The sequence below is a fragment of the Tachysurus vachellii genome, chromosome 24 (assembly GCF_030014155.1).
Source record: "Tachysurus vachellii isolate PV-2020 chromosome 24, HZAU_Pvac_v1, whole genome shotgun sequence".
Classification (NCBI taxonomy): Eukaryota; Metazoa; Chordata; class Actinopteri; order Siluriformes; family Bagridae; genus Tachysurus; species Tachysurus vachellii.
The window spans coordinates 10,187,564-10,208,975 of NC_083483.1; the positions used below are offsets into that span (position 1 = coordinate 10,187,564).

General features: G+C 37.6%; 2 protein-coding genes across 6 annotated transcripts in view; one reads left to right on the forward strand and one right to left on the reverse strand.

Moving 5' to 3' along the window:
• Window positions 1-1,220: 1,220 nt before the first annotated feature.
• Window positions 1,221-2,485, reverse strand: lipt1 (lipoyltransferase 1). The gene has a single exon (XM_060860977.1). It carries the CDS (start codon window positions 2,371-2,373, stop codon window positions 1,246-1,248), a length of 1,128 nt encoding a protein of 375 aa, XP_060716960.1. The 5' UTR covers window positions 2,374-2,485; the 3' UTR covers window positions 1,221-1,245.
• Window positions 2,486-9,895: 7,410 nt separating this feature from the next.
• Window positions 9,896-21,412, forward strand: part of pnpla6 (patatin-like phospholipase domain containing 6) — a 29,952-nt gene continuing 18,435 nt past the window's right edge. For 4 of the 5 annotated variants that reach the window (XM_060859981.1, XM_060859980.1, XM_060859982.1 and 1 more), the window contains exons 1-16: window positions 9,896-9,949; window positions 14,429-14,517; window positions 15,348-15,401; window positions 15,546-15,633; window positions 15,756-15,936; window positions 16,516-16,656; window positions 16,885-17,044; window positions 17,717-17,797; window positions 17,935-18,063; window positions 18,185-18,265; window positions 18,439-18,571; window positions 18,907-18,981; window positions 19,292-19,395; window positions 19,727-19,894; window positions 20,078-20,155; window positions 20,738-20,943. In XM_060859981.1, the coding sequence (XP_060715964.1) occupies window positions 14,473-14,517; window positions 15,348-15,401; window positions 15,546-15,633; window positions 15,756-15,936; window positions 16,516-16,656; window positions 16,885-17,044; window positions 17,717-17,797; window positions 17,935-18,063; window positions 18,185-18,265; window positions 18,439-18,571; window positions 18,907-18,981; window positions 19,292-19,395; window positions 19,727-19,894; window positions 20,078-20,155; window positions 20,738-20,943 (1,724 nt within the window). In that variant the 5' untranslated portion in view covers window positions 9,896-9,949; window positions 14,429-14,472. The remainder of the gene's footprint in view (window positions 9,950-14,428; window positions 14,518-15,347; window positions 15,402-15,545; window positions 15,634-15,755; window positions 15,937-16,515; window positions 16,657-16,884; window positions 17,045-17,716; window positions 17,798-17,934; window positions 18,064-18,184; window positions 18,266-18,438; window positions 18,572-18,906; window positions 18,982-19,291; window positions 19,396-19,726; window positions 19,895-20,077; window positions 20,156-20,737; window positions 20,944-21,412) is intronic. The other variant, XM_060859983.1, reaches the window with a different exon arrangement.

The following is a 21,412-nucleotide window of genomic DNA, read 5'->3' on the forward strand; positions in this document are numbered from 1 at the left end:
TCCTTCAAAGTCCCTCGGTCTTCTAACAAAGGTTCTGCTCCAAGTTCTTCTACCTATTCTATTGATTGAATCTTTAGATGAAGGAGGCAGACTTAGACCTTTTTGTCTTTTCAGGATCCTCACAATAGGAGGCCTTGTTTTTATTAAAAGTAGTGTAATACAAATAGATGTGTGTAATATATGTAATGTAAAAGAAAAGAAAATTACAAACAAAATCTCCTTCAAATAGTCAAACAATAGAAACAGTAGAAAGAAGTAAAATGCAAAGATAAAACAAACCAGGAAATACTCTCCAAGTGTAAGCCTGCGTTTGTTCTCCTGATGCACCCTCTATAAGCAATAAGAGTATAGTACACTGAGCTTGTCTCAAGGTGAATGCACACTGATAACTGGTTCTAAAACCCTATTTATAACATTTCTTAGTATGATCTCATAACGGTCATTCTGCTTCTGTCCGCATCCTATCAGGTCTCTCATGATCTCATACTTTTGCAAAACATCCTGAGAAGTCTCCTAAGCTGACTGTGTGTTCTTATTTGGCTGACACAAAGCTGCTGACACAAAACTTGTGATTTCTTTTTTAAGCTTTCACTGTTACTCTTAATATCTAAACATACTAATGAAAATTATATAATTTCTTAATCACACAATGGTTACATAAATTCATATATAAAGGTAAATTAAACTTATCATTCTATAAAATGTAAAAGAAAATTCATATAAAGGTAAATGAAACTTATAATTCTATAATCTTCTTTCAGCAAGATGATGGGTCTTGATCCAACTGTCTAGGTACAGTGTCTGTTCCTCTTTGGGTTGACTCAGGTTCCTTCTAGGTCTTTTTCTTCACAGTTTTAATCAGATATATTCAATTTCTTTATGACATAACAATTTCCCCATTTCTTTTAGTTTATTTTCCACAGCTTCCTTTTTCCTTGTTTCGTTTCTCTCTTTTTGCTGCATTAATTTCACTCTGTTTCTTTATAGTATTTGATGAGATTGTCACATAAGGATAACCAGGTGCACGTTGTATGGCAGTTACTCCACTCCTAAAATTTCTATTCACAGGAGTGTCTTACAAGTGCTGACAGTATGGTATGATGGTATGAGATTCACAATTTGAAGCCAGTATTGTGTGCATTTTTGTACTTTGCACTAATTTGCACACAGCACAAATAAATGAGAATGTAAAAAACAAATCAGACGCCTAGACTCAGACCTTCGCAGAGAACTCAAATCCTTTATTTACATTAGAGATACAATGCTTTCATAAAGGCTTAGTGCATTTTGGGTACGCTTCGGAGAGGATGGGGTCGTTCTTATGAAAGCTGCTACAGCCACAGCAAACTCATTTGGACAGAACCGGACCCCTGTCAAACTGGAGCAGAACTCGTTCACGAAGTCTGCAGGCAGCCAGTCATGGGGTACGTTGATGACGCAGGATTCTACAACCCCATTCTTGATGTCTATCTCCAGACCAACATTAGTGTTCTCCACCATAAAAAACGTGCAAACACTGAATTTCGGGGTTTTTCCATAAACCCAGTCCCAGTCTTTCAAATCAGAGGTCATCTTGTGAATGCCAGGTATTAGCACTTCTGATCCTGGGTCAACTGTAAGGACAGGACAGTCAAGGTCAAACTCTTTATTATAACCAGACGCAATGGCGTCCATGATGGACTCGGGGTTCAGAGTGGGGTCGTGGTCTGATAGATTTGCAACAGGCGAAGGCACACTGGGAGTGGCGTTGCTTTTAATGCCAGTACATGAGCTCTTCAGGACTGATGAGAGGATAGAGCGATCTGAGGAACACAGCAGGGTACAGTGATGATAGGCGGTTGTCCTTCCCAGCCTGGCTGCAGTCCCGGAGACTTTATAACACCTGTTGAGTATAATATCAAATCTGTCTGTAACACAGACATCCAGATTCGGCCTGAGTTCCTTTAGTGCTCTGGTGACCACACCGAGGTTTCTCATGCGGTCGTATTTCTTCTTCGAGGAGAAGAAAGTCATGTTTATGTTGCCCAAATCGTGGTACACGGTTCCTCCTCCGCTCCGCCGCCTCGCCACCGGGATTCCCGTCCGCCGCATCAGGTCCAGGTTACACTCCTGCCAAGGGTTCTGGTGTCTCCCGATCACCACAACCGGAGCGTTTCTCCATAAAAACAAGATCCTTCGACTCTGCAAGTCGACATGATCATGTATCCAGTCCTCCAAAGCCAGGTTTTGGAAGATATCCGTGGATGAAGACTTGAGGATCAGTTCCTCTTCACAGCTATCATCAAAACATGAGTTTAAAGCGCCCACATGTCGCACGTGCCGGTTGAGGTCACGTGTTCTAACGGACATTCGCGTCAAAGGACTTAGAATCATTTCTGATGTTTTTTTTCTTAATTAAAATTCTTGATTTGTCTGTTCCACAGATTGATATGAAACGTGTATTTATATCCTAATAAGCACGATATTGTTTTCATTCTCCGGAGTTAACATGCTCACGAGGGCGGAGTCTGAGTTTTTATATCCGGTGTTATAAGCAGTTCTTCCCATTTGTTTAAAAGTCCTTTTTTTTAACATGGGAAATTAAAAGCTACGAAAGGTGACATAACCCTGCATCAGCTCCCCCAAATACAAATACAAGTAATAAACAACAAAGAAATAAATAAACATACTTGAGAGACAAGTACAATACATGAGAGATACTCGGTGGGAGAAACTACAGGGGTTTAAGGACATGAGCACAGCAATCCGCAGAGTTAACTTTCATACAGTGCCAAGAGTGATCCTGCTAAGGGCTGCAATGTTAACTAGATTTGTAAAATTTGTCGCGACAAACTTTGATGTTGGCTTTGACGGTGCAAGTATTCGCAAAGGCCGGTGCTTTTTGGAGGCGAGTGGACATAAGGGTCAGTGTTACTTTTGGAGGCAAGTAGACAGAAAGATAGGGTGCCAAAACATTTGGAGGCAAGTAGAGACGAGCATGTGACGTCATCAGAATACACGTGAGAAAGTTCCCCTCATTGTTCTGAGTGTTTTGATATGTCACATGACCATGTTGTAAAAAGTTTTTTGATTTTGCATATTTTGGGGGCGGGGCTGCGGCACAACCGAAAGGCCAGTCGGTACACCAATTTAAAAGTTTGTTCAGAGTATCACCCTAAAGGAGCTGGCCGAGTTTGATGTAGATAGTTCGAAAGCTTGCCGGGTTATAAACCTCCAAAGTTTATAATGGAAGTCTATGGGAAAAAAGGCCACTTTGAGACCCGGTACCAGAAGTACCGGTACTCGGGTCGCTTAGAAAAGTAATAGCAACAAACTTCAGACCAGGGTCTACCACATATCCGAATTTGGTTCATGTGGCTCGAAAGCCCTAGGCCGCATTAAATTTTATAAATTCTTGTCTAAGCTTAAATAGGAAAATAGAATGTTGGCTTCTACAAAGCCAACATAAATATGAGGGGCAACAACCAGAAGCTAGCTGGTGTCACAGAGATCACATCCAAAAATTACCCCTACTGCAACACAGCAGAAGCCAAGACATAAGACTGGAGTCTTATGCTAAGGAGACACGTGTGCTCTTATTGAGTCTGTATAATAATGACTAATGTGTTTGAAGCAAATGTGTGTTGAATAGCACTAATTTAAAAAAAAATAAATAAATGCATTGCGTCAACAGTGCTTGCATGTTAATGGGTTACAATTCAACATGGTTGTATAATTAAGCTGTGCGTTTTTTTGAAGAAAAACATTTCAAAAGCAATTTAAAAAATTAGCCCATTTTGTCCATTTAATTTCGCTTTACAAATGAACCAAAATTCGTCAAGAAATTCTACGTCATACATGTGGGAATCCACACTCACGACATCCACACTCGGTTTGAGGTGCAGAACAACGTAGTGGCAAGGAAGACCATCCCTCCCTTAACAATCAGGTACTCTGTCTATCCACGGACGGCTTGAGGAGAACTCTGTAGAGTTAACCAACAGAAATCTGCTGGACCAGATAACATCAAAACTCAGTTACTACACTCACTGGACAGTGAGTCCAAGCCGCTCCACAGAGGATGCCATTGCCTCATCATCAATCATATTTTTTAAATATTAAAAATGCAAGCACTGTTGATGCGATGCATTTTTTTTCATCAACACACTTACAGTATTTGCTTCAAACACATTAGGCATTATTATACTTCCATAGACATCGTTTTAGGAATTTATGCAAGCACTCAGTAAGCTAAATGAGGGCTTTTCACTGCTCCTGTTGTCTATGAAGAGCGAAATAATTTTCAAATAAACATGACTGCACTTTATTGCCCATGTCTGCTTTCTTATAGTACATAAATTCAAATTAAGCCTTGTACTATCTTGCTTCAGATTTACAATGCTGGCTTTCTTCAGGTAATCTAGATTACAAGTAAAAATATTTTACTTTTTTGGATGTGTAAGACATAGATATTGATATTTTTAAAGCTCAGCATTCAAAACCTGCAAATAATCATTAAATTTTAAAGCATTCTAAATTTAGTTCTCCAACAACCAATAACAGTGCTGCTGAGCTCTAACATCTGCTAAAATAAAAATTATTGCAATTCACCTTGCAAGCAGAAGAGGTCTCTAAAACCTAAGAACTGTGCTTTCAAATTTAACAGGGGAAAAAATAGAACATTTTTCCTGTGATGCAGTACGCACAGAAGAAAATCTTTGAAAATCTTTCATTTACATTTACACACACACACACACACACACACAAAAACATTTCAGAAAATAAAACTATACAGACATAATAGATGACATCCTGGGTTACTGTGAAAAGCGATATATACGGAAATATAATATTTCTATATTTGTTATTGTGTTTCTAGTCTTGTTCTATTTGCAAAAATGTGATTTAAAATCGGGGGCATGGTGGCTTAGTGGTTAGCACGTTCGCCTCACACCTCCAGGGTTGGGGGTTCGATTCCCGCCTCCGCCTTGTGTGTGTGGAGTTTGTATGTTCTCCCCGTGCCTCGGGGGTTTCCTCTGGGTACTCCGGTTTCCTCCCCCGGTCCAAAGACATGCATGGTAGGTTGATTGGCATCTCTGGAAAATTGTCCGTAGTGTGTGATTGCATGAGTGAATGAGAGTGTGTGTGTGTGTGTGCCCTGCGATGGGTTGGCACTCCATCCAGGGTGTATCCTGCCATGATGCCCGATGATGCCTGAGATAGGCACAGGCTCCCCGTAACCCGAGGTAGCTCAGATAAGCGGTAGAAAATGAATGAATGAATGATTTAAAATCTAATCTAAATTTGAACAGAAGTAATAAAAGCAATAGTATTAGCATCTGCATCATTTTATGCATTGAACTGCTGCCACATAATTGGCTGATTTGCACAGGTGTTCCTAATAAACTGGACGGTAAGTGTATATTCACTTCACTGTGAAATCCACTGAATAACAAAAGTTATTTAAATCTTTGCACTCATACCCTACATAAGTCCACAACTTAGAATATAAAATACTAGCTTATACACCCCCTATGAAGTTTACTATAGAGTCAGTAGGATGCGATTTGGGACACAGCTCAGGAAGTCTGTGTGACTTTGGCAAAGGTTGTGGGTTTCATAACTGGTGTGGAGCAACTACCTGTGGCTTTACATAACAGTTCTTACACTGTTTCACCAACATTAGCAAAGGACACGTTTCCGAATAACCCAGCCTTATATTTACAATGACTGATTATTTAACTCAAAGCAGCTTCTTAGACCAGACTGAGAAAAAGAAGTCTGAACAAGGAGTGTTTTTTTTTTTTTTTGTATTCAGTCAAGATGTGTTGATGCTTTGAATCTGTCTATATTATATTAACAATAGTTAAGCAAGTACTAAAGAGTACTGTACCTTACTAGATAATTCTGTGTAACTAAATTTGCATCATCCTGTAAATGCAGTTTCTTAACTATGTATTGCTACACATGCGTTTACGAAAAAGACATTTCCTTGTTGTTAAAAAAACAAAAGTTCAGCTTCCTAAATCTTGACCTCCAAAACACACATTGGTTCTTACAAGAAAGAGATATATGCATACTATTGCTCATTACCATCCTTCAGCCAGTCATCAGACGTTGGGAGATTTAGTAAAGGTTGTGATTAAATGATTTCGTAATTTACACGAAATAAATAAATAAATAAAAAGCTTGTTGGTTTTCACAGGCTTATATCCCTACTTGTGTTTATGGAACACGCTGATTTACATTTAACTACAAAAATTCCAGGTAAAAAAAAACAAAAAACAAAAAACAAAGCTTGTAGAGCTGAATCCAGACCCAAATGCAGGGATAGAGAAAAAAACGAGCAACTAATATACCAAATAAGATACAAGAACCTACAAACCAAAACCAGAGACCACTAGGTAACAAACAAAGGCCAAAAAGAAGGACTCAGCAAAAGCGCAAAAAACAACAGGTTATAACACCCAAATAGGGAGAATAATTAGCAAGATATGAGGAAACAAAGAAGTACAGCTTGTTAACATGAATAAGCATAAACTTAAATGAGTGACAAATCCAAGCATAAGGTTATTAATATGAAACGTCCAGCTTGAATTGAACTGAATAACCAATTAACCATGACATAATCAATATATTCAAACGCAGTAACTCGCAAGAGTTAAATGATTCGAAGCCTAATGACTGAGGTCCACATTAATGTATCTGCTTATGCGTGAACTCTGAACAAAGGGCCGGGGGCAAAAGGGACTGCCTGGAGGGGGGGAAGATCTGAACAAACTCGTATGGGATACCGAACATTTGAGCATTTTATCTTTATAATGTTTGCTCAATAAATTCTCCTGCAATAAATGTTTAATTTCCAGCTTGATAAATAAGGTCTACTGTATGGCAATAAATATTATTGTCTATAATTGACACTTTTTAAAAATTAAATGTATCTACATTTTGTTCTGTTCCTCAAGCGGAAGAACTTCAAAAACACGATTGCTTTAAACCGCTGAGACCAAGCTGGACCAGGAAAAGTACCTGTATTGGCCACACATGCCTATCACTACCCTGTAGTCTCTATAAAGAAATGTGTACAGTCTGTAAACATGACATTCTTTGTGCATTTTTCATTTGGGGTCTAGTTTAGATTACTTACTTTTGTGTGTATTTGTTTTTAGATTGCAGCATGGCATACTATGAATATGCACACTAGAACATGATGATCTCAATAATAATCAACAATTATTGTTTAGAGACTGTGAATCAGCAAACTAGCTGTGTTTTTTTATACAGAGACCGAGAGGAACAGGATAAAACAATTTAAGCAACATGATGCATCTCCGGTTAGAGTTTATCGAGTGACAGACAGTGTATTATTTGTTTGTTCCCTGTAATCTTATCAGTTGCACCGAGGTCACAGGTCTTTGTTATTACCTTTGTGCAATCAGTTCCATTCCTGTGAACAACCATTATTAGTGTTTCAGGGAAAGAAAGTAATGTTTAATACAAAAAAGATATTGATGAACACTTAACAAGTCTAACATTTCATTTAAATGCTCCTAGACGGAGATATAAGACAATATTACTTATGTGTATGTAGTTTCTAGCAAGTCATCGTTGCCCATACGTTTTGCAAGCTCGAAATTAAAATCTGCACATACCTGCATTTTATTGACAATAAAATACAGGTTTAATGTTATACATTTTTTAAAAATTCACAGCAAGCATCAGTTTGAGGCTTGAATGAAACAGAAATCTCCTTTGGATTAGTGTTATTATTATTGAAACTGATATTTTGGATATATATTAGTTGCCATGGACTTACTAGGGAGTATTGAATCGAAACAATTTGGGTTTAATTTATTACACCTATATAAAAAATCTAGTTATTTAGGTAATTACATAATTAGGGTGGCACAGTGGTGAAGTGGGTAGCAATGCCACCTCACAGCTTCAGGGTCCCTATTTCTGTCCTGAGTTTAGATTATTTTAAAATAATAACCTAAGTGTGGCGTTTTAGGTGCTTTTCCAAAATTCATGTTGGGTTCCGCCGGGTCCTGCCATTTCTTCCCACTTCTCAAAAACATGTTGGCAGGGGATTGGCTACGCTAATCTGCACTGAGGTGTGAATGAGTGTGTGAATGTGTGTGCAAGGACTAGTATCCTATGAATTTATTACATTGCATGTATTACATTCAGTGTCTCATGGATAGGCTACTGATCCATTGTGACACTGACCAGGATGAATCACTTACTTACTTACTTGCTTACTTAATAAGGAATTACAAAGAAATTAGTAGAGCGAATAGCTAACTAACATGTTCATATGGGTTCATATCAGCCAGACCAATAATTGTGGTCACCTTCTTGTATGAACCAAACTTCACCTTTGATTTATATATATGATATGTATATATATATATATATATATATATATATATATATATATATATATATATATATATATATATATATATATATATATATATATATATATTAGCCTACTAATTTCTTCATAATTCTTTTGTAAGTTAGTAAGTAAGTAAGCAAGTGCTTCATCCTGGTCAGTGTCACAGTGGATCGTAGATGAAGTCCTTACTTACGAATTACAAAAAAATTCATAGACTGAATAGCTAGCTAACATGTTCATATGGGTTCATCTGGCATCAGCCAGACCAATAATTGTGGTCTCCTTCTTGTACGAAACCTCACCTTTGCTTTATATATATATATATGTATATATATATATATATATATATATATATATATATATATATATATATATATATATATATATATATATACATATATATATACATATATATATATATATATATATATATATATATATATATATATATAATGTGTGTGTGTGTGTGTGTGTGTGTGTGTGTACATAAATCATATGTAATAGATATATGTGATAGATGTAATAGATATATCTATTATATATGTAATATATACTGTATTGATTTATCTATTACATTCTTTTTTACAGTTCACCTGCTGACAGACTCTAAAGATTGTAGTCATTCCATAACTAGATTAAAGCAATAGGTAAGCAGAAAAAACAAAGCCTTTTATATATTTCTCATGTGAGCAATCAGAATCAGAATCAGAATCAGAATCAGAAGCGAAGACAAGTTTGACGTTTACTTCTTTACCTTTGCACCTGTGCTTCAGGTATGACTAGGTTTAACATTGACCACAAATCTCTCCTAAATCATTTCTCTCATAGTTAAAAAAAATTTAATAGATAAATCAATATATATCTATTACATCTATCACACATATCTATTACATACTGTATGACTACAAATCTCTCCTAAATCATTTATCTTATAGTTATATATGATAAATAGATAAATAGATGGATAGATACAACTTTATTGTCATTGCATAGTACAGGAACACAGCAACGAAATGCAGTTTGGCATCTACCAGAAGTGTAAAGAGAAGCAATTGTGCAAATAGACAAGTGCAGATAAATATGTGGCATATGTACAGTATGTAATATATATATAGGTATGTATGTAAACATATGTACAGTATGTAATATATATAGGTATATATGTAAACATATGTACAGTATGTAATATATATAGGTATATATGTAAACATATGTACAGTATGTAATATATATAGGTATATATGTAAACATATGTACAGCATGTAATATATATGTGTGTGTGTGTGTGTGTGTGTGTGTGTGTGTGTGTGTGTGTGTGTGTGTGTGTAAAATAACTATAGATGTCAAAAATGCTCCCTAACCCTAACTACATTTTAACTACTTTATTGTACGCTTGATTTTTCAATGAAACATTGCTTTATAAAGGTGGATAATAATGATTGGTTAAAAACCCAGGAGCTATCAACGATTGGTTAATTCTCCCAGCCCCGCCCCTGACTGGGAGGAGCTTTGCATGTGGATGTTTCCGGTATTGAGTTGTTGTTTGACAGAAGGGGACTCGAGGTTCAGGTAGGGTTATAAAAACATTCTCCACACTTACAGTGTTTATTATCTGTCTATCACGTGTGACAGCTGTACACGCCACTTACTTAGCGCTTTAATTGATTGCTGATAAAAAAAGATTTTCCTTTAAACTATGAAGATGCGTCTTAAGGCTGTATGGTCATGATGATGTGGCTGTGTTCCAAATGAGACCTAGTTTGTATTCTAGTGCACTACTGTGTGGTGTAGCTTGTGTTCTCTCTAGTACACTTCGTTTCTAAAATGGAGGTATTTAGGACGCGAGCTGAACATCGATAGGAACAGAAAAGGCTGTGTATTTACACATATTTTTACAGTTTGTTTATATAAATAAAGAACAGGTTAATAAACAAAATAACGGTATCTAGGTTTATGTTGTGGATCAAGGATATATAGGCATCTCCGTGGTGTTGTTGTTATGGCGTTAAACGCTACTAAAGGTCAGTTTTGAATGATTAGCATAGCTGTAAAGCTAACATCAGGTCAAAGGTCGCATCCGCATCATTTTGCCGCAAATAGCGCAGTGGCGCAGGAGAATCGCATCAGAGACCAAACCAAACGCACAGCCGCAGTGCTGAACAAACGTGTCATTTGTGTACCACTGGACTTACATACACGTGGATGGCGTTAATCCAACAATCTGAGATGAGCTAGGAGTAAATATGACACCAGAGATTAGATGTTTCCACTCTCAATCCAATAAAAACATAAAACATTTGTTTGTTTATTTATTTTGGTTTACTTTTGCTGTTACAACATCTTTTTAGCAGAATTTGAACATATCCCTGGAGCACAGGGAGTGTTGGGAATACACCCAGAATGATACATCAGTTCATCTCAGTTCATCTCAGGACACCATGCACACATAAATAGATAAATAGATGGATAGATACAACTTTATTGTCATTGCATAGTACAGGAACACAGCAACGAAATGCAGTTTGGCATCTACCAGAAGTGTAAAGAGAAGCAATTGTGCAAATAGATAAGTGCAGATAAATATGTGGCATATGTACAGTATGTAATATATATATAGGTATATATGTAAACATATGTACAGTGTGTAAAATATATATAGGTATATATGTAAACATATGTACAGTGTGTAAAATATATAGGTATATATGTAAACATATGTACAGTGTGTAAAATATATAGGTATATATGTAAACATATGTACAGTGTGTAATATATATAGGTATATATGTAAACATATGTACAGTATGTAAAATATATAGGTATATATGTAAACATATGTACAGTGTGTAATGTATATATGGGTATATATGTAAACATATGTACAGTGTGTAATATATAGGTATATATGTAAACATATGTACAGTGTGTAATATATAGGTATATATGTAAACATATGTACAGTGTGTAAAATATATATAGGTATATATGTAAACATATGTACAGCGTGTAATATATATAGGTATATATGTAAACATATGTACAGTGTGTAATATATATAGGTATATATGTAAACATATTTACAGCATGTTATATATATATATAGATATATATATGTAAACATGTACAGCGTTTAATATATAGGTATATATGTAAACATATGTACAGTGTGTAATATATATAGGTATATATGTAAACATATGTACAGTGTGTAATATATATGTAAACATATGTACACTGTGTAATATATATAGGTATATATGTAAACATATGTATAGCGTTTAATATATATATGTATATATGTAAACATATGTACAGCATGTAATATATATGTTTATATGTAAACATATGTACAGTGAATAAATATAAAGGCTATAGCATTGCAGAGATGTCTGGACATACTCCTACATTCACACCTAGGAGCAATATGGCATAGCTAGTCCATCACGTGGATTTCATAAAATTAGTCAATGACATGAGCACATGGTTCTGCTTTTCCTTAAAATCCAAGGAAATACTCCAGGGTCAATACTCAAACGTGCTTTAGTGAAGACATATAAACCAAACCTGGCCTTACACTCATAAACAGACTCAATATAATGATACAGGAATACAATAAAAGCAGTAGACAGACAAGTTGGAGCTACATGAAATGGTGCATGAAATAAATCTGCTGCAGTTCTTTGTGTTATTCAGAAAACAGGATCAAATTCTTTCTTTTATTAACGGCGCACATGTTTGTTGTCACAACAGAGGGATGGTGTTATTCATAACCTCCTGGCTGGTGTTCTCTTTCTATCTCATGAAGCATTATAGGAGACCAATCAGCGCTGTAAATGTTGGCAAGGAGATATTGTATGACCAACAAAAGAGGGGTGGCACTATTCTGACATGTGTTCTTGGTTCATAAAAATATGTTTATTAATATGTTTTTTAGATGTTTATTTATTAGAAATGTCCTTTACATTAAGGAAATTTCTAATAAATAAACATCTAAAAAAACATATTAATAAACATTAAAAAAAAATTATATTCATAAATATTTATAAAGATTTATAAATCCTGTCAGAGATCACCTCAAGTTAGCCTACGTTAACTAGCGAGTAATAGCAGTGAAGATTAGCAAAATTTATGAATATGACTTAAAAGCTTAGAATTCTGTCAGGTTTGCGTGTTAGCTAGTTTTTTAAGGTTAACGGTAAAGGTTATGAAAATCTAAAAATATAGATTGAAAATCCTCTCAGAAACCGTTTCAGGTTAATTCACGTTAGCTAGCTAGCTGGTAAAATCTGTGATACACACAAATATGTGATAATGTAAATATTTGATTTAAATGATTTGTATTTCAAGTTTGTTTTGACTCACATTCAAAAACCTGGACAAACCGGGATCCAAAGCTACTTGGGTTCAAGTTTATGTTCCACCAACACATTAAGAGAAACTCCATAATTAAACAGTGATGACAAAGGGAATTACATCATCATTATTTATTTTGAAACGATGCTATTAAGACCAGCAAGGAAGGAAGGAAGGCTTAGATTTTTATATGTTTGTTTTACTGTTCTTTTGATTGGTACAGTATAACCAGCATTAAATGGTTCTTCCAATAAACGTTCCCAGCTTTACAGGTTATAATATTTGTTTTTGTTGAACAGATACAAAGGCAATAAAAATATAAAATAAAAAAAATATGTAAAAGTAACTAGATTATTAAAAAAAAATAGATAATACAAATGGACCATTTGGTACTAACCAGTAGAAAAATCCCAGTTCCAGTTTTGTGAAGCCAAAAGTCTAGTTGTATTGCACAGTACAGAAAGACATTTTGTTTCAGACTTGACTTAATCCTATTTTAATGCCTACAACTATCTTGCTCTTGTTTCTGGTGAAATGGTTAAAGCTTTTTCTTGCAGGGACTGTCGGCTCCATTAAATCTTTCATGCTTGGGTTGTTTCTGCTTCACTTTGTTTAAAAGCTTCTGCCCCGCACATTATATTGAGTATAGTTGTTCACTGAGGCCAATATAATTGATTTAAAAATTGACTTATATTGTGTTAAGCTAATGTCCTCAGACACTGAAAGTAGTGTACGGTTACTTGCTGTATTGCGGACATAATGTTAACGGATTGTAATTCGAGCGTTGATAGCAGTTGGTGATTTTGCTGACACAGTTTGCCTCAGAAAGAAGCTCAGTAGGGAAATGTAGGAACTTACCAAGAGATGCTTCAGTTGAACATAGAGGTGTGGTAATGCCAAATCAAGAGATCCAAACTGGTTAACTGACCTCTCAGGGGAAAGGAGCTACGTCATAGACCAGTATTTATCCATCACTGGATTATGTGCATGTCTTAATGAGACAGAGGTTGTGCAGAAGTGATCACATGTCTATGAGTAAACCTTTGAGTTCTGCCGTAATTGGCATCAGCCTAGACTGGGTATCAAAATGAGAAAATTGTTGGTTGTTGGTAAATCTTTGGTAAAACGTCTCTTGGAACATGACTTGTTAGACTAAAGTGCTTTTTCAATATAGTTTAAGATTGTATTTATGCCCTGTGTTGGGACAAGTGGTCAAGGTAAGACAGTGTCTGAAATTTGGCAGGGGTAAATGAGGTTCAGCCATATTGATCCTGACAAGCTTTGTTGTGTGTAGTTTTGCTGAATCACCCATCAGTCCACTGACAGGGTTCACAGGGTTCACTCTAGAAATAGATATAGCAATTGGGGTGTCACAGAATTCAAAGGCAATAATTTGCCACCCCAAGACTTTTCTGATCGGAAAAAGGTAACACTGTTTTTGTAGAACTTTATAATACCAAGTTGATTTGACTGCAACAAGGAAAAAAAATCTAAAATGAGGTTTTGCTAGAGTTAATAAATAGACAGGAAGAGATGTGACGTGATGTTAAGATACAGGAAAAGCGATGAAAGACAAGCGTAAATACATTTTACTCAAATACTGCATGAAAGATGGAGAATGCAAGCATGTGGCTGATTTGCATGTGATGATATGCTGCATGACTCCCCTTGCCTTACCGTGTGTGTGTCTTGCAGTGCAATTTGTTCATGGACCAGTTGTGTGAACAGCTACTGTTAGAATGGGACATAGCAACTCGGGACCAGAGACCCAAAAACCACCAGAGGTGAGCATGCTGCCCTTTCCTATTCCTAGCACTGACTTTAAACGTGTATACCAGAACATACATTTAGTCGGAGAGTCACAAACAGTCATCTGACACTTACTACATCAGTAAAAGCCCCAACAAAAGGAACAGCTCAAGTGTCGCAAGATAACCATCGCGTATCTGTTCACAAGCCTTTTCCTCTTGCACAGTTTAGTGCAGTTGGTGTAACATTACCGGGTGAAATGAATGAGACTGATGGGGAATTGAAGCACATGCACAATGTAAATATGGGTGTGACTGATATAGTAAGAAGCCTGTAATGCATGTCTTTAGGAAGAAAAGTCACACGGCTGCACTTGTCCATTGTTCACAGTATCGTTATCACTTATTGATTCACCTCCATGTTATTTGTCAAATACAGCATGCTGATGCATCCTGGAAAGTTGTCTTAGAGAGAGAGAGGGAGGGAGGGAGGGAGAGACTAAAATGTCTAATATAAGAATGAATATATATTATAATTAATATAAAGCTTGTAGCTGGAAATTCTGCATATTTAACCTCTTGAGACCCGAATGTCCTCATATGAGGACATAACATTTTCTCACACTTCATTGTCTATATATATTTATTGTACCAACCTTATATGAGGACTGTTAGGTATAATTCTTTTGCCAAACTGCTTCCTTGAAAACACTGATTAAATTTATCAGCTATGAATTAAGAGAAACAGTCAGTAGAAATTGTAATGTACACAACAGTAGCATACGGTCTCAGGAGGTTATCACTGTTTGTAAAAATGCATGATTTACATATTGTTTTTTTTTTTGTTTGTTTTTCTTTTTCTGCAGGAGGGAAATGGAAATATAAAGTCGTTTGTGGAGGACCAGCTTCAGACCAGCATGGTTTGTATAAATCACATTATACAAATCACTGAGGAGCAAATGTGAAGATCAACAGCACATCCTGAAGGATTTAGTGAGATCTAGTATAGATGATATTGACTGATATGATCGCTCATTTCCTCTATTCTGTTCTCTCTTTCTAAGATGGTGGGAATAGTGCTTGGTGCCGGCATCTCCATCGTCCTCATCGCCACCTTCATCTTCTTCGTGCTGCGTAGGATTCACCTTCGGAGTGAGTCGTCTGAAACGTTGTACAGAAGCTCCGCGTCGTCTCGAAGACTCTAATCTGCTTTTTTTATATTCTACACTGATTTCTAATGATGTCTAACGTAACCTTCTTTTGTGCTTTTGCAGACCTCGCGGCTCAAGAAGCCCCCAAATACCGCTTCCGCAAACGAGACAAGGTTTTATTCTATGGCAGGAAGATCATGAGGAAAGTCTCTCAGTCCACTTCATCTTTAGTCGGAACGTCGTCATCCTCTTCCTCCCGTCCAAGACTGAAGAAGAAGCAGAAGATGCTCAACATTGCCAAAAAGTAAACTTCACCATTTGTGTGAATCACTGTGTCAACAATTATCATTTTGCGTTCTCAACTCCTCTCTCTATCCCCTTTCTCTCTCTCTCTCTCTCTCTCTCTCTCTCTCTCTCTCTCTCTCTCTTTCTCTCTCTCTCTCTCTCTCTCTCTCTCTCTCTCTCTTTCTCTCTCTCTCTCTCTCTCTTTCTCTCTCTCTCTCTCTCTCTCTCTCTCTTTCTCTCTCTCTCTCTCACTCCCGCTCTATTTACCCATCTCACCGCTCTCGTCCTCTCTCTACCCCCTTTCTCTCTCTCTCTCTCTCTCTCTCTCTCTCTCACTCCCGCTCTATTTACCCATCTCACCGCTCTCGTCCTCTCTCTACCCCCTTTCTCTCTCTCTCTCTCTCTCTCTCTCTCTCTCTCTCTCTCTCTCTCTCTCTCTTTACCCATCTCACCACTCTCATCCACATCCCCTCTCTCTCTCTCTCTCTCTCTCTCTCTCTCTCTCTCTCTCTCTCTCTCTCTCTCTCTCTCTCTCTCTCTATTTACCCATCTCACCACTCTCATCCACATCCTCTCTCTCTCTCTCTCTCTCTCTCAGGATCCTGCGCTTTAAGAAGGAGGTGCCCACACTGCAGATGAAGGAGCCTCCTCCCTCAGTGCTAGAGGCAGATCTCACAGAGTTTGATGTAGCCAACTCTCACCTGCCCTCCGAAGTGCTCTACATGCTCAAGAATGTGCGGTAAATACATAACAATACGACTCTGTGGTATGGAGAAGATTCCATGGCAGAATTTGAGTAAAAGCAGAAGCATCACATTGCTCTTGTGTTGCTCGAGATCTTTCAGCAGAGTATTATAGAGATTCCAGACTGAAATGCAATCACTGTCCAGTCACAGACATAATGACTTAATGTGAGATAACATGACATAATTGTGTGTCGCTCTGTTTTGTGCGTTCGTGTGTGTAGTGTATTGGGCCACTTTGAAAAGCCATTGTTTCTGGAGCTGTGTAAGCACATGGTGTTCCTGCAGTTCCAGCAGGGCGAGTACGTCTTCAGACCTGGACAACCAGACAGCAGCATCTACGTAGTGCAGGACGGCAAACTGGAACTGTGTCTCACAGGACCGGTGTGTGTGTGTGTGTGTGTGTGTGTGTGTGTGTGTGTGTGTGTGTATATGTACAGTATATGATACTAATGATCACTGAATCACAAGTTGTTGGTATTAATGGTTTTGTTATCAGAACGGCTTTACACACTTTGTAGACTTTTGCCATTGCCGTACTATGGGGGTTTGTTCCATTTAGCAACAAATCCTCTATACTTCATCTGTGGCTCATGTGAGAGTACCGTGGATGAGAATTTACCCATTTAATGTCTAAGGACAGCTGTTCTTATGGAGTGATAACATGCCATCACACAGAAACATCAGCACTTCCGTGTTTATTTTGAGCGGATCAGACTGAGCTGGTCGGCAAACACAGACACGGCTTCTTACCTCTGGTCCCTTTAAGATTTTAATGGGATGATATGCACAGAATGAGGCTTTCAAGTGATTTGTTTTCTACATCTGAGTTTCTTTTACTCTTTAAAAATGATATGTAAATATTCAGGCAATTATTCAATCATTTGAAGTATTATTGAGGAATATTTGGGGCTGTTATTTGGCAGATTATTTGAATTTGTAGGCATTATTTTAGCCACTAATCTGCAAAATATTTGAATAATTTGGGAAATTATTCTCTCTCTCTCTCTCACTCTCTCTCTCTCTCTCTCTCTCTCTCTCTCTCACTCGCTGAAGGATGGGAAGGATGGAGTGGTGAAAGAGGTGTTTCCAGGAGATTCGGTTCATAGTCTATTGAGCATTCTTGACGTCATCACTGTAAGCCACACACACATCACTGTATTCGTTATGCGTTTGGTATGTAGGTAAATACATGCAAATGAGACAAGGTATTTCAAATAAAAAAAAACATTGTAATCTGTGTGTGTGTGTGTGTGTGTGTGTGTGTGTTGCAGGGTCACCAGAGGCCGTATCGGACTGTGTCTGCCAGAGCTGCAGAAGTGTCCACAGTCCTCCGTCTGCCTGTTGAGGCTTTTCTGTCCATCATTGAGAAATACCCAGAGAGTTTAGTGCGAGTGGTGCAGGTCTGTGTGTGTGTGTGTTCTGATCTATTTTACTGAAGCTTCTAAATAGCTCAAGCTTAAGCGTTTACTATAAATGCTATATGTATGGTTGTTACAGTAGATGGTCTTTTTCTGTCTGCAGATCATCATGGTGAGGCTGCAGAGAGTGACAGTCCTGGCATTACACAACTACCTAGGTCTCACTAATGAGCTCTTCTGCCATGTAAGACACACACACACACATATTCCACTGAAAAATGAGATATTTAAATTGTCAGTAAACGACAAACAGACTTTTCTTTCACATGGTACATCATATTGTTTGGTAAAGGGTAAAGTTGTCATGATTATGTTATAAGTCATTACACATTTTTAACTCGGATGTTCTTTTCTCAGGAGATGCAGCCACTGCGTTTACCCATTCTCTCGCCACACGCCAGTCGCACCAGCCCTGTACGCCACAGCAAACGCTTCAGCAGCCTCAACGTGCCAGAGGACCAGCGGGAAGCCGCCGTCCGAGACGCCACCGGTAAGAACGCAGAGAGCTGGAAGACTAAACAAGAACAGGTCAAAGCACACAGTGTTTATTTACCTCTAACACAACCCAAAAGTCTGTCCATACAGTAATGAGGTTAACTGGTGTGTGAAATCAAAGAAGGTGCCACACGACTGTTGTAGCAGTAAAGCTCATAGTAGTAATGTTACTGCTTATGATTATTTGTGGGGAGGAGAGAGAGACACGATAATAAAAATGTCATATTAAATGCCTCTGTTACATCAGCACATCAGCATGAAGCACGGAATTCTTTAACTGAATAATAAATATTAAATGAAAAACATGCATTTTTATTGATTAAATTCAAGCAGTGGATCATGGGAAAGAAGGCAGCACCATCCCGACCCTGAGCAGGGCTATCTCCATGCCTGTGGACATTGCTGGTGAGTGTGTGTGTGCGTGTGTGAGTTTGTGTGTGTGTGTGAATGCATTTTGTGTGCAAGTGTGTCTGAAGTGAAGCATGTATCTTGTTGCTTTGTCTTTTTGTTGAATCAGGAATAGTTTTAGTGTGTGATACCTAAACAAAACAAATAGAACCGTAACTGTTAACAACATTATATTAAACTTATTATACTTATGAAACTTATTATACTTATGATTCTCACAGTGTAACGGGAATGTTATTCCAGTCATTGTGTGTGTGCGTGTGTGTGTGTGTGTGTGTGCGCGCGTGTGTGTGTGTTGGGCTTGCAGGTATGCAAAAGAGCCTGCGTTCGGATTTCGACATGGCATATGAAAGGGGCCGCATTTCTGTGTCTGCCGAGGATGGAACACCTGCAGCACCCACGTTCTCACGGGTTAGAAACACACACACACACACACACACACACACACTTTTTTTTATATGAAAATGGCTTAGTCACTCCTTATTAAGACAGCGTAGGTCTACAGGGCCACACACACACACACACACACACACACACACAAGCTCACATCAAACACGATCTCTAAGGGTCTTTGAAAGTCCTTAAAAGATGTATGATTATGAATTCAAATTTTATTTAAATTTTATTTAAATACTGCTTATTTTGAATATGTGCTGATATATTAGTTATATCAGTTTTCTCTGAATTCATGTGAAATAAAGAAATCTCCATTTCTGACTAGTGTTATATTTGTGTATTTTAGGACCAGCGAGAGAGAAAGGTAACAGTAGATGAGGTGCCATCGGGTGTGTACTTGTACCCCGAGGAGGAAGTGGGCACAGAGAACGTTTATGGTCCGTTGCCAGGACGACCTAATGCCACCCTGTTTGAGGAGGCTCAGAAAGAGTTCCTGAAATTAATGAAAATCGAGGTACGGTGATGTATATGTACTGCTGTAGAATAGAAAAACATGCACACAATTCTATTTTAAGCCACATTCAATATCCATACATAAATTCCAGTCTCAGATCATTCACAATATAACATTTGGGTCAATTTCTGAGGTTGATTACAACCCACACTCCATCATTCCTCCTTCTGTGTCGTTTATCAGGACCCTGCACTACTGAACGGACGAGTGACCTTGCATCATGCCAAAGCAGGCTCCGTCCTGGCCAGACAGGGAGACCAGGTACACCTACTCCACCACATCTTTCTGTCTTTATCTCTATCCTTCATGCTTCTCTAAGTTATATCAAAGCCTAAAGCCTTCAGGCCTGTTAAAAAAAAAAAAACAAAAAAAAAAAAACGTGGTTTGAACGTGTCACTGACGTGTCTTATTAATCTTATCATATGTAAAATGAATCTGAACTACATGCTATTTTTCTTCTTATAATGATCATGGATGAACAGTGTGTAAATAAGGTTACACATATTTGCCAAGAAGATAATTTAATTTACTGTAGAATAATTTCATAATTAATGACGAAATCGTGTATCTTCTCACTTTAGCTCAAAAACCACTTAACTATTATGAAAAATAATTCTAGATATTTCGTTCACAAGCCTTTTCGTTTTCATTAGTGTAAGAAGTGCACAATTTTTTTTACATATGCACATGATCACGGGACATTACTGACTGTAAAGGAAATTCATTCTTATGCTCTACAATCTTGCCACAACAGCCCAAGCTCTGTCTGGAGAAATTGTATTGGAGAAAATGAATGACTAAAAGAGTGAGAGAATAACAGCGTCTTATTTTCCTCTCTGTCAGGATGTGAGTCTTCATTTTGTGTTGTCTGGCTGCTTGCACGTGTATCAGCGCATGATCGACAAGCAGGAGGACGTTTGCTTGTTCGTGACGCAGCCTGGTGAGATGGTGGGTCAGCTGGCCGTGTTGACCGGAGAACCGCTCATCTTCACTGTCCGTGCCCTTCGCGACTGCACCTTCCTCAGGATCTCCAAATCGGATTTCTATGAGTGAGTCAGATACATTAAAGTACGAGTTTTCATTAAAAATGAAAGTCTGATTATTCAGAAGGTGTTGATTCTTTTCTTTTATGTCATCGTCGGTATAGATTTTTCGGAAGGCGTCTTTAGCGTCAATGCTTCGTAACGGTCAGAGATAAAGCCGTAACTTTAGGTTTTCTGACACAGGAACGTCTTCAGAGACACGATTTCTGGAAGTGATCCCTGGAACAAACTTCACTTTAAGAAACATTCTAATCCATTAAACATAATTATAAATGGAGGAAAATATGGTGTTTTGTTTATCAATAAAATAAATTGTTTGGCAAACTGCTGTGGTAGAAGACGGATAAAAGACTTCCAGACATGCCGTTGTTGGAAAATAATCAACTTGGTGTTAACATTTAGTCACGGATTAGCACTTAATCCTGCTGTCACCGATCGTTTTTCTGTAAAAGTGTTTAGTTCCTTACATGCTACA

Coding starts and splice junctions, on each gene's coding strand:
- lipt1 (XM_060860977.1), bottom strand. CDS start 2,373: ATGATTCTAAGTCCTTTGACGCGAATGTCCGTTAGAACACGTGACCTC.